Source organism: Chiloscyllium plagiosum, unplaced genomic scaffold (genome assembly GCF_037043375.1).
Source record: "Chiloscyllium plagiosum isolate Xiang-an unplaced genomic scaffold, Cpla_swu_hap1 HiC_scaffold_46, whole genome shotgun sequence".
NCBI lineage: Eukaryota > Metazoa > Chordata > Chondrichthyes > Orectolobiformes > Hemiscylliidae > Chiloscyllium > Chiloscyllium plagiosum.
Window position 1 is genome coordinate 5,524,801 of NW_028270184.1, and position 12,500 is coordinate 5,537,300.

Consider the following 12,500-nt stretch of genomic DNA (forward strand, 5'->3'; position numbering starts at 1 on the left):
ACACACACACTCACACACAGAGATGCACACACACACACTCACACACAGACACACACACACACTCACACACTCACAGACACACACACACACAGACACACACAAACACAGACACACTCACACACACACAGACATACACACAGACATACACACAGACACACACACAAACGCACTCACACACATAGACACACACACTCACAAACACACAGACACACATACACTCACACACACACACTCACACTCGCAGACACTCGCGCGCACACACTCTCACACACACTCACACACTCTCACACGCACACACACATACACTCACACTCATACACACACACACTCACACACACACTCAGACACACATACACTCACATACATACACACACACACTCACGCTCACACACTCACAGACACACACATATATGCACACACACACACACACACACACCAGGCACCCTGCACTGTCACACTGTTCCCAAGAGTTGTGTGAACTACTCCATCCCAGGATGTGGGAGTGTAGGCATCACTGGCAAGACTGGCACTGTTTGCCAACCCTGGTTGCTTGTTTTAAGTTTTGATTGCTTTGGTTTTGAGGGCGACAGCGCCAAGTTGGCCCCGAACAAGTAGAGGACTGCAGCGATCCCTCTTGAGAAGGGATCACTCATGATCCAGTTAACAACTGGGGTTAGCACTGCCAGGGACCCAGGTTCGATTCTACCCTCGGGCGACTGTCTGTGTGGGGTTTGCACATTCTCCCCCTGTCAGTGTGCGTTTCCTCCGGGTGCGCCGGTTTCCTCTCACAGTCCAAAGATGTGCAGGGCCAGGTGGATTGAAGTAGGGTTCAGGGATGTGTAGGTTCGTTGGATTAGCCATGGGAAATGTGGGGTGACAAGGATAGGGTAGGTATGGGTGGGATGCTCTTTGGAGGGTCAGTGTAGATGCGATGGGCCGAATGATCTGCTTCCACGCTGTAGGGGATTCTATCGTCGACAAATACGTGGTCACTCTATTTTTGCCGATACCAACCATTTGCTGATTAATCTTTTTTAACAAAGAGCTGAATTGAAGTTTCTATTCACTGCCCATACTGGGATTTGAACTTATCGCCCAGGCCTTCTGGACTTACTAGCCCAGTGACAGGCCAATTAGAATTAAGATTGTTGCCATAGGGTTTTGGTTTCAGGACAAAAGCAAGAATCACAAATTTCCAAACGATGGCAACAGAAAAGGTACCATTCAATTGGCAAGTTGGAACAGCTTAAAGCTGAGAGTTTTTTTTTAAATTCAGCGTATATTCCCAGCACAAATATGGTACCCTGAATCGTCTACATGTGTAGCTGCAGCCGCAGTGTCACCCTAGTTCCTATTTATGCCCAGAAGCCTCTTAAAGTGTAAAATTAAATGATGAGGAATTTGTGTTTTAATGCGTTACTTGATACCACATTCCGCTCCATGTTAAAAATTGCAATTATTTTAAAAGTTTAACACATGCTTTCACAAATTCAATTGCCTTCGGTGAGAAATAAAGGGCCCAACTGTTTGTCCACAGATTATCGACTGTAAACGCTGAGGTGACTCCATTGATAAGAAAATAGAACCCATTACACAAAACCACCTTTCACACAGTAAAAAACCCTCAGGAACAATCAAAAAGAAATGAACATCAGCCACTGGGGGAGCCACTGAGCATCCACCCGGTTGATTCCGCCCTGCGATGGCATTGGTCACAGGCACAACCTTTTCAGTTACCCAGGAGCCTACCTATCCCCCAGTGCTTTCATCAACGGCAACCCGTCAGTCAACCCGAGGTCAACTTCCAACCCGCCTGTGGTCTACGTCGTCACGCGTGTTTAACATTTTCGCATTTGTCCTGACGAGTGCAAGGTGCGAGGTTCAGGCAATGCTTCTCATTTTTTCCGCTCTATTCAAGTCCGGCACGACCAAGGGACTTTTAGTCCGGATCATGCCACTGTGGTCGCTCGGCTGGTGGTGAGAAGGGCACTACCCGCTAGATCCTGCTTGTCCGCCCAGTCCGTCTGCATCACTGCATGCTGCCCTCAGAGCGGCTGCAGGTGGGGTGTAGACACAGTCACACATCTCCTTCTGGAATGTGCCTTTGCACGGGAATTCTGGAGGAAGTTGCGGTGGGGGTTTGTTTGGTTTTTTTTTGCCGGGGTTCATCCCGAGTAGGACTCCGTGCCGTACAGTCTGTTCCCCGGGATGCGTGCCGAGACAAACATCTGAGAGAATGGGCCTGAGGGGCCGTCAACTCGGTGAAAGACGCTCTTTGGCCTTCTCGAAACCTATCGGTCTTCCGCAGCAAGGGGTTGACCCCAACTGAATGTTGCAGACTGGCACATTCCGAGATCCAGGATTATGTACTGAGGGACGCTTAAAGCTTCGGGCTGCTGCCGAAGTGCGGTGGGCAAAGACAACCATCTGAGGCCTTCCTAATGAAGTCAACTTATTGGACCCCCCCTGGTACCTCAAATATAATCTTCCAAGAGATTGGTTTGTTTGTCGGATAGAATCAAACTCCAATGTTGTGTTTGTTTTCTTCCTGTGTACGGAGCTTTGGCGACTCATGTAAAATCTACGTACATAAAGCACATTTTTGAAACTCAATTTTAAAAATGACCACACCACTGTTAATTGGATCTCTTCCTTTTGCCCACAGCCAATGTAGTCATTTTCTCAGCCAGGACCCTTTCTCTCTCAGGAGACTCCTTAAGCAGACAGCTCCTTTCTCCATCCTCTGGACCCTAACTAACTACCTATACTTCATGGGGCTAAAGAAAATCAGCACCACAGACGCCTCTGCCCTCTTCTGCTGCAATAAAGCTTTTGTCTTCCTGCTCTCCTGGATAGTGCTGAAAGACCGGTTTATGGGTGTCCGGGTAAGTCCACTCAGGGCTCAGTGGTTAACACTGCCACCTTCCCTCCTCCCCCCCTCGGACTCAGCAGACCGTGACAGAGGTGCCGTCCAGCGGGCAAAGTGTTAAATCTCAGGCCGGCCCCCTGCTTTTACAGGTGGAGGCAAACGTGGACTAATCCCTTCTCTGGAGCACAGCGCCTCGATCCAGATCTGAGAGTTTCCAGAAAATGGTCTGTTCTAAAGGCTTCAGGAGAAATTGTTTTCTTAAATCCGGGGTGAACGTGGAATGTGCTACTTAGGGCAGCTCAGTGGTTGGCGCTGCTGCCTCACAGCGCCAGGGACCCGGGTTCGACTCCACCCTCTGTCGACTGTCTGTGTGGAGTTTGCACGTTCTCCCAGTGTCTGTGTGGGTTTCCACCCACAGTCCAAAGGTGTGAATGTCAGGTAACCGACCATGCTAAATTGTCCCATGGTGTCCAAGGATAAGCAGGCTAGGTATATTAGCAATGGGAAATGCAGGGCTACAGGGATAGGTCGCTCTTCAGAGGGGCAGTGTGGACTCGATGGCTCAAATGGCCTGCGTCCACACTGTAGAAATTCTATGATTCTACCACAGAGAGTGGCACTTAATACAGAGGAACTTCGATTATCCGAATCCCAATTATCCGAAGGTGATCTCAAGGTCCCGACGGAAACAACATCAAAGCCGTGTTTCCGACAGTGATTGCATCTATTAAACAGGGACCGTCTCCAAATGACGGACGGCCCACCCTCGCTCTCTCCCCACACTTTCCCTGGAGTTCTACAGAGAGGTGTACCCTAAACCCTCCTGTCTAGAGATAGTCTCTCCGACATTGTCCTGTACAGGGCAAACGTGGAACCTGTCAAAAAGGTGCAGTAAAAAGTTGTGTGTGTGGCTGTGTGTGTGTGTGAGTGTGTGTGTGTGTGTGTGTGTGTGAGTGTATGTGTGTGTGTGGCTGTGTATGTGTGTGTGTGTGTGTGTGAGAGTGTGTGTGGCTGTGTGTGTGAGTGTGTGTGTGTGGCTGGGTGTGTGTGTATGTCTGTGTGTGTCTGAGTGTGTGTGTATGTCTGTGTGTGTGGCTGGGTGTGTGTGTGTGTGGTTGTGTGTGTGTGTGCGGCTGTATGTGTGTGTACGTCTGTGTGTCTGTCTGTGACTGTGTGTGGCTGTGTGTGTGTGTGTGTGTGTGTGGGTGGCTGTGTCTGTGTGGCTGTGTCTGTGTGTGTGTCTGTGTGTGTGGCTGTGTGTGTGTGAGTGTGTGTGTGTGGCTGTGTCTGTGTGTGTGTGGTTGTGTGTGTGAGTGTGTGGCTGTGTGTGTGTGTGAGTGTGTGTGTGTGTGGCTGTGTGTGTGTGTGAGTGTGAGTATGTGTGGCTGTGTGTGTGGCTGTATGTGTGTGTATGTCTGTGTGTGGCAGCGGATGTTTGTGTCTGTGTGCGGCTGTGTGTGTGTATATGTGTGGGGCTGTATGTGTGTGCATGAGTGTGAGTGTGTAGCTGTGTGTGTGTGTCTGTGTGTGGCTGTGTGTGTGTGTGGCTGTGTCTGTGTGTGTGTGTCTGTGTGTGTGTGTCTGTGTGTGTGTGTCTGTGTGAGTGTGTGTGGCAGTGTGTGTGTATGTCTGTGTGTGGCTGTCTGTGTGTGTGAGCGTGTGTGTGTGGCTGTGTCTGTGTGTGTGTGTGGCTGTGTCTGTGTGTGTGGCTGTGTGTGTGTGAGTGTGTGTGGCTGTGTGTGTGTGAGTGTGTGTGGCTGTGTCTGTGTGTGTGGCTGTGTCTGTGTGTGTGGCTGTGTGTCTGTGTGTGTGTGAGTGTGTGTGTGTGGCTGTGTCTGTGTGTGGCTGTGTGTGTGTGAGAGTGTGTGTGTGAGTGTGTGTGTGTGTCTGTGTGTGTGAGTGTGCGTGTGTGTCTGTGTGTGTGGCTGTGTCTGTGTGTGTGTGTGTGGTTGTGTGTGTGTGTCTGTGTCTGTGTGTGAGTGTGTGTGTGTCTGTGTGGCCGTGTCTGTGTCTGTGTCTGTGTGTGTGTCGCTGTGTGTGGCTGTGTCTGTGTGTGGCTGTGTGTGTGTGAGAGTGTGTGTGTGAGTGTGTGTGTGTGTCTGTGTGTGTGAGTGTGTGTGTGTGTCTGTGTGTGTGGCTGTGTCTGTGTGTGTGGTTGTGTGTGTGTGTCTGTGTCTGTGTGTGAGTGTGTATGTGAGTGTGTCTGTGTCTGTGTGTGTGTCTGTGTGGCTGTGTATGTGGGTGTGTGAGTGTGTCTGTGTGTGTGGCTGTGTATGTGTGTGTGTGTCTGTGTGTGTGGCTGTGTCTGTGTGTGTGGCTGTGTCTGTGTGTGTGCGTGTGTGAGAGTGTGTCTGAGTGTGTGGCTGTGTCTGTGTGTGGCTGTGTCTGTGTGTGTGTGTATGTGTCTGTGTGGCTGTGTGTGTGTGTCTGTGTGGCCGTGTCTGTGTCTGTGTGTGTGTCGCTGTGTGTGGCTGTGTCTGTGTGTGTGTGTGTGTGGCTGTGTCTGTGTGTCTGTGTGTGTCTGTGTCTGTGTGTGTGTCTGTGTCTGTGTATGTGTGAGTGTATGTGTGTGGCTGTGTCTGTATATGTGTGTGTGTCTGTGTGTCTGTGTGTGTGTCTGTGTCTGTGTGTGTGTCTGTGTCTGTGTCTGTGTGAGTGTATGTGTGTGGCTGTGTCTGTGTGTGTGTGGCTGTGTGTGAGTCTGTGTGTGTTTCTCTGTGTGTGGCTGTGTCTGTGTGTGTGGCTGTGCCTGTGTGTGAGTGTTTGTGTGTGTGTGTGTCTCTGTGTGTGTGTGTGTGTATCTGTGTCTGTGTGTATGTGTGAGTGTGTCTGTGTGTTTGGCTGTGTCTGTGTGTGTGTGGCTGTGTCTGTGTGTGTATGGCTGTGTCTGTGTGTGTGTCTATGTGTGTGTGTCTGTGTGTGTGGGACTGTGTGTGTGAGCATGTATGTGTGCATGTGTGTGTGTGTGTGTCTGTGTGTGTGAGCGAGTGTGTCTGTGTGTGTGAGCATGTATGTGTGCATGTGTGTGTGTGAGTGCGTGTGTGTGTGTCTGTGTGTGTGTGAGTGTGTCTGTGTGTGTGTGGCTGTGTCTGTGTGTGTGGCTGTGCCTCTGTGTGTGTGTGAGTGTGTCTGTGTGTGTGTGGCTGTGTCTGTGTGTGTGTGTCTATGTGTGTAGCTGTGTCTGTGTGTGTGTATGTGTGGCTGTGTTTGTGTGTCTGTGTGAATGTGTGTGTGTGGCTGTGTCTGTGTGTGTGTGGCTGTGTCTGTGTGTGTGTGGCTGTGTCTGTGTGTGTCTTGTGTGTGTGCCTGTGTGTGTGAGCATGTATGTGTGCATGTGTATGTGTGAGTGCGTGTGTGTGTGTCTGTGTGTGTGTGTGAGTATGTCTGTGTGTGTGTGGCTGCTCTGTGTGTGTGTGTCTGTGTGTTTGGCTGTGTCTGTGTGTGTGTATGTGTGGCTGTGTCTGTGTGTATGTGTGAGTGTGTCTGTGTGTTTGGCTGTGTCTGTGTGTGAGTGTGTGTGTGTGTGTGGCTGTGTCTGTGTGTGTGTGTGTGTGGCTGTGTCTGTGTGTCTGTGTGTGTCTGTGTCTGTGTGTGTGTCTGTGTCTGTGTATGTGTGAGTGTATGTGTGTGGCTGTGTCTGTATATGTGTGTGTGTCTGTGTGTGTGTCTGTGTGTGTGTCTGTGTCTGTGTGTGTGTCTGTGTCTGTGTCTGTGTGAGTGTTTGTGTGTGTGTGTGTGTCTCTGTGTGTGTGTGTGTGTATCTGTGTGTGTGGCTGTGTCTGTGTGTGTGTATGTGTGGCTGTGTCTGTGTGTATGTGTGAGTGTGTCTGTGTGTTTGGCTGTGTCTGTGTGTGTGTGGCTGTGTCTGTGTGTGTATGGCTGTGTCTGTGTGTGTGTCTATGTGTGTGTGTCTGTGTGTGTGGGACTGTGTGTGTGAGCATGTATGTGTGCATGTGTGTGTGTGTGTGTCTGTGTGTGTGAGCGAGTGTGTCTGTGTGTGTGAGCATGTATGTGTGCATGTGTGTGTGTGGCTGTGCCTCTGTGTGTCTGTGTGTGTGTGAGTGTGTCTGTGTGTGTGTGGCTGTGTCTGTGTGTGTGTGTCTATGTGTGTAGCTGTGTCTGTGTGTGTGTATGTGTGGCTGTGTTTGTGTGTCTGTGTGAATGTGTGTGTGTGGCTGTGTCTGTGTGTGTGTGGCTGTGTCTGTGTGTGTGTGGCTGTGTCTGTGTCTGTGTGTGTGTCTTGTGTGTGTGCCTGTGTGTGTGTGCATGTATGTGTGCATGTGTATGTGTGAGTGCGTGTGTGTGTGTCTGTGTGTGTGTGTGAGTATGTCTGTGTGTGTGTGGCTGCTCTGTGTGTGTGTGTCTGTGTGTTTGGCTGTGTCTGTGTGTGTGTATGTGTGGCTGTGTCTGTGTGTATGTGTGAGTGTGTCTGTGTGTTTGGCTGTGTCTGTGTGTGTGTGGCTGCTCTGTGTGTGTGTGTCTGTGTGTTTGGCTGTGTCTGTGTGTGTGTATGTGTGGCTGTGTCTGTGTGTATGTGTGAGTGTGTCTGTGTGTTTGGCTGTGTCTGTGTGTGAGTGTGTGTGTGTGTGTGGCTGTGTCTGTGTGTGTGTGGCTGTGTCTGTGTGTGTATGGCTGTGTCTGTGTGTGTGTCTGTGTGTGTCTGTGTGTGTGAGCATGAGTGTGTGCATGTCTGTGTGTGTGAGCATGAGTGTGTGCATGTGTGTGTGAGTGCGTGGCTGTGTCTATGTGTATCTATGTGTGTGGCTGTGTCTGTGTGTGTGTCTGTGTGCGTGGCTGTGTTTGTGTGTGTGTCTGTGCGTGTCTGTGTGTGTGGCTGTGTCTTTGTGTGTGTGAGTGTGTCTGTGTGTATGGCTGTGTCTGTGTGTGGCTGTGTCTGTATGTGTGTGTGTGTGTGGCTGTGTGTGTGTCTGTGTTTGTGTCTGTGTGTGTGTGCGTGTGTCTGTGTGTGTGGCTTTGTCTGTGTGTGTGTGTGCCTGTGTGTGTGTGTGTGTGTGTGTGTGTGAGAGTGTGTGTGCGAATGTGTGTGTGTGTCTGTGTGTGTGGCTGTTTCTGTGTGTATGTGTGTGTGTCTATGTCTGTGTGTGAGTGTGTGTGTGTGTGGCTGTGACTGTATGTGTGTGTCTGTGTCTGTGTGTGTCAGTGTGCGTGTGTCTGTGTGTGTGACTGTGTCTGTGTGTGTGTCTGTGTCTGTGTGTGTCTGTGTCTGTGTGTGTCTGTGTGTGTGTCTGTGCGTGTCTGTGGTGTGGCTGTGCCTGTGTGTGTGAGTGTGTCTGTGTGCGTGGCTGTGTCTGTGTGTATGGCTGTGTCTGTGTGTGTGTGTCTGTGTGTGTGGCCGTGTCTGTGTGTGTGTGGCTGTGTGTGTGTGTGTGTGTGTGTGTGAGTGTGTGTGTGTCTGTGTCTGTATGTGTGTCTGTGTGTGTGTCTGTGTGTGGCTGTGTCTGTGTGTGTGGCTGTGTCTGTGTGTGTGTGAGTGTGTCTGTGTGTGTGGCTGTGTGAGTGTCTGTGTCTGTGTCTGTGACTGTGTGTGTGTCTGTGTGTGTGTCTGTGTGTGTGCCTGTGTGTGTGCCTGTGTGTGTGGCTGTGTGTGTGGCTGTGTGTGTGACTGTGTGTGTGACTGTGTGTGTGACTGTGTCTGTGTGTGAGTGTGTCTGTGTGCGTGGTTGTGGCTGTGTCTGTGAGCGTGGCTGTGCCTGTGTGTGTGTGTGGCTGTGTCAGTGTGTGTGTATCTGTGTGTGTGTCTGTGTGTGTCTGTTTGTGTGGCTGTGTGTGTGTGGCTGTGTCTGTGTGTGTGTCTGTGTGTTTCTGTGTGTCTGTGTCTATGTGTGTGGCTGTGTCTGTGTGTGTGTGTCTGCGTGTGTCTGTGTGCGTGGCTGTGTCTGTGTGAGTGTGTGTGTGTGAGGCTGTGTCTGTGTGTGTGTCTGGCTGTGTCTGTGTGGCTGTGTGTGTGTCTGTTTGTGTGGCTCTGTATGTGTGTGTGTGTGGCTGTGTCTCTGTGTCTGTCTGTGTGTGTGTCTGTGTCTGTGTGTGTGTGTCTGTGTGTGTGGCTGTGTCTGTGTGTGTGTCTGTGAGTGTGCCTGTGAGTGTGTCTGTGTCTGTGTGGCTGTGCCTGTGTGTGTGGCTGTGTCTGTGTGTCTGTGTGTGTGGCTGTGTCTGTGTCTGTGTGTGCGCCTGTGTCTGTGTGTGTGGATGTGTCTGTGTGTGTGGCTGTGTGTGTCTGTGTGTGTGTGAGTGTGTCTGTGTGTGGCTGTTGCTGTTCTGTGTGTGTGGCTGTGTCTGTGTGTGTGTCTGTGTGCGTGGCTGTGTCTGTGTGTGTGTGTCTGTGCGTGTCTGTGTGTGTGTCTGTGTCTGTATGTGTGTGTGTGTCTGTGTGTGTGGCTGTGTGTGTGTGAGTGTCTGTGACTGTGTGTGTGTCTGTGTGTGTGGCTGTGTCTGTGTGTGTTGCTGTGACTGTGTGTGTGTCTGTGTGTGTGGCTGTGTCTGTGTGTGTGAGTGTGTCTGTGTGTGTGGCTGTGTCTGTGAGTATGGCTGTGTCTGTGAGTATGGCTGTGTCTGTGTGTGTGTGGCTGTGTGTGTGTGTGTGTGTCTGTTTGTGTGGCTGTGTGTGTGTGCCTGTGTGTCTCTGTGTATGTCTGTGTGTGTGGGTGTGTCTGTGTGTGTGTCTGCGTGTGTCTGTGTGCGTGGCTGTGTCTGTGTCTGTGTGTGTGTGTGTGAGGCAGTGTCTGTGTGTGTGTCTGGCGGTGTCTGTGTGGCTGTGTATGTGTCTGTGTGGCTCTGTATGTGTGTGTGCGTGTTTGCCTGTGTCTCTGTGTGTGTGGCTGTGTGTGTGTGTCTGTGTGTGTGTGGCTGTGTCTGTGTGTGCCTGTGTGTGTGGCTGTGTCTGTGTGTGTATGTGAGTGTGTCTGTGTGTGTGGTTGTGTCTGTGTGTGGCTGTGTCTGTATGTGTGTGTGTGGCTGTGTGTGTGTCTGTGTTTGTGTCTCTGTGTGTGTCTGTATGTGTGTGTGTCTGTGTGTGTGTCTGTGTGTGTGTGTCTGTGTGTGTGTCTGTGTGTGTGAGTGTCTGTGACTGTGTGTGTGTCTGTGTGTGTGAGTGTGTCTGTGTGTGTGAGTGTGTCTGTGTGTGTGGCTGTGTCTGTGTGTGTGTGTGTGTGTGTGTGGGTGAGTGTGTCTGTGTGTGTGGCTGTGTCTGTGAGTATGGCTGTGTCTGTGTGTGTGTGGCTGTGTCAGTGTGTGTGTATCTGTGTGTGTGTGTCTGTTTGTGTGGCTGTGTGTGTGTGCCTGAGTGTCTCTGTGTATGCCTGTGTGTGTGGCTGTGTCTGTGTGTCTCTGTGTATGTCTGTGTGTGTGGCTGTGTCTGTGTGTCTCTGTGTATGTCTGTGTGTGTTGCTGTGTCTGTGTGTGTGTGTCTGTGTGTGTGTCTGCGTGTGTCTGTGTGCGTGGCTGTGTCTGTGTGTGTGTCTGTGTGTGTGTGAGGCTGTGTCTGTGTGTGTGTCTGGCGGTGTCTGTGTGGCTGTGTATGTGTCTGTGTGGCTCTGTATGTGTGTGTGCGTGTGTGCCTGTGTCTCTGTGTGTGTGTCTGTGTGTGTGGCTGTGTCTGTGTCTGTGAGTGCCTGTGTCTGTGTGTGTATGTGAGTGTGTCTGTGTGTGTGGATGTGTCTGTGTGTGTGCGTGCCTGTGTCTGTGTGTGTGGCTGTGTCTGTGTGTGTGTGTCTGTGTGTGGGTGTGGCTGTGCCTGTGTGAGAATGTTTCTGTGTGTGTGTGTGTCTGTGTGTATGGCTGTGTCTGTGTGTGGCTGTGTCTGTATGTGTGTGTGTGGCTCTGTGTGTGTCTGTGTTTGTGTCTGTGTGCGTCTGTGTATGTGTGCGTGTGTCTGTGTGTGTGGCTCTGTCTGTGTGTGTGTGTGCCTGTGTGTGTGCCTGTGTGTGTGGCTGTGTGTGGCTGTGTGTGTGTGAGAATGTGTGTGCGAATGTGTGTGTGTGTCTGTGTGTGTGGCTGTTTCTGTGTGTATATGTGTGTGTGTCTATGTCTGTGTGTGAGTGTGAGTGTGTGTGTGGCTGTGACTGTATGTGTGTGTCTGTGTGTGTGGCTGTGTCTGTGTGTGTCAGTGTGTGTGTGTCTGTCAGTATGCGTGTGTCTGTGTGTGTGTCTGCGCGTGTCTGTGTGTGTGCGTGTGTCTGTGTCTGTGTGTGTGGCTGTTTCTGTGTGTATATGTGTGTGTGGCTGTGTGTGTCTGTGTCTGTGTGAGTGTGAGTGTGAGTGTGTGTGTGGCTGTGTCTGTGTGCGTGGCTGTGTCTGTGTGTGTGTCTGCGCGTGTCTGTGTCTGTCTGTGTGTGTGTCTGTGCATGTCTGTGTGTGGCGCTGTGCCTGTGTGTGTGTGTGTCTGTGTGTGTGGCTGTGTCTGTGTGTATGGCTGTGTCTGTGTGTGTGTCTGTGTGTGTGGCTGTGTCTGTGTGTCTGTGGCTGTGTGTGTGTCTGTGTGTGTGGCTGTGTCTGTATGTGTGTGTATGTCTGTGTGGCTGTGGCTCTGTGTGTGTGGCTGTGTCTGTGTGTGTATGTGAGTGTGTGTGTCTGTGTGTGTGTGGATGTGTCTGTGCGTGCCTGTGTGTGTGGCTGTGTCTGTGTGTGTGCGTCTGTGTGTGTGGCTGTGTCTGTGTGCGTGGTTGTGTCTGTGTGTGTCTGTGTGCGTGGTTGTGGCTATGTGTGTGTCTGTGCGTGTGGCTGTGTCTGTATGTGTGTTTGTGTGTGTCTGTGTGTGTGTCTGTGTGTGGCTGTGTCAGTGTGTGTGGCTGTGTGTGTGAGTGTGTCTGTGTGTGTGTCTGTGTGTGTTGCTGTGACTGTGTGTGTGTCTGTGTGTGAGTATGTCTCTGTGTGTGGATGTGTCTGTGCGTGTGGCTGTGTGTGTCTGTGTGTGTGTGTGTCTGTGTGCGTGGTTGTGTCTGTGTGCGTGGTTGTGGCTATGTGTGTGTCTGTGCGTGTGGCTGTGTCTGTATGTGTGTTTGTGTGTGTCTGTGTGTGGCTGTGTCTGTGTGTGTGGCTGTGTGTGTGAGTGTGGCTGTGTGTGTGAGTCTGTGTGTGTGTCTGTGTGTGTGTCTGTGTGTGTTGCTGTGACTGTGTGTGTGTCTGTGTGTGAGTATGTCTGTGTGTGTGGCTGTGTCTGTGAGTGTGGCAGTGTCTGTGTGAGTGTGTGGCCGTGTCAGTGTGTGCGTATTTGTGTGTGTGTATCTGTGTGTCTGTTTGTGTGGCTGTGTGTGTGTGCCTGTGTGTGTGGCTGTGTCTGTGTGTGTGGCTGTGTCTGTGTGTGTGTCTGTGTGCGTCGCTGTGTCTGTGTGTGTGTGAGTGTGTCTGTGTGTGTGTGAGTGTGTCTGTGTGTGTGTCTGTGTGCGTGGCTGTGTCTGTGTGTGTGTGAGTGTGTTTGTGTGTGTGTGGCTGTGTGTGTGGCTGTGTGTGTGCGAATGTGTCTGTGTGTATGGCTGTGTCTGTATGTGTGTGTGTGTGTCTGTGTGTGTGTCTGTGTCTGCGTGTGTGAGTGTGTCTGTGTGTGTGGCTGTGTCTGTGTGTGTGGCTGTGTCTGTGTGTGTGTGATTGTGGCTGTGTGTGTGTCTGTGTGTGGCTG

At 51.1% G+C, this 12,500-nt stretch overlaps 1 protein-coding gene across 1 annotated transcript in view; it reads left to right on the forward strand.

Moving 5' to 3' along the window:
* Positions 1-12,500, forward strand: part of LOC122547041 (solute carrier family 35 member F3-like) — a 52,573-nt gene that overhangs the window by 21,231 nt on the left and 18,842 nt on the right. The window contains exon 3 of the mRNA XM_087983630.1: positions 2,666-2,885. Within this exon, the coding sequence (XP_087839756.1) occupies positions 2,666-2,885 (220 nt within the window). The remainder of the gene's footprint in view (positions 1-2,665; positions 2,886-12,500) is intronic.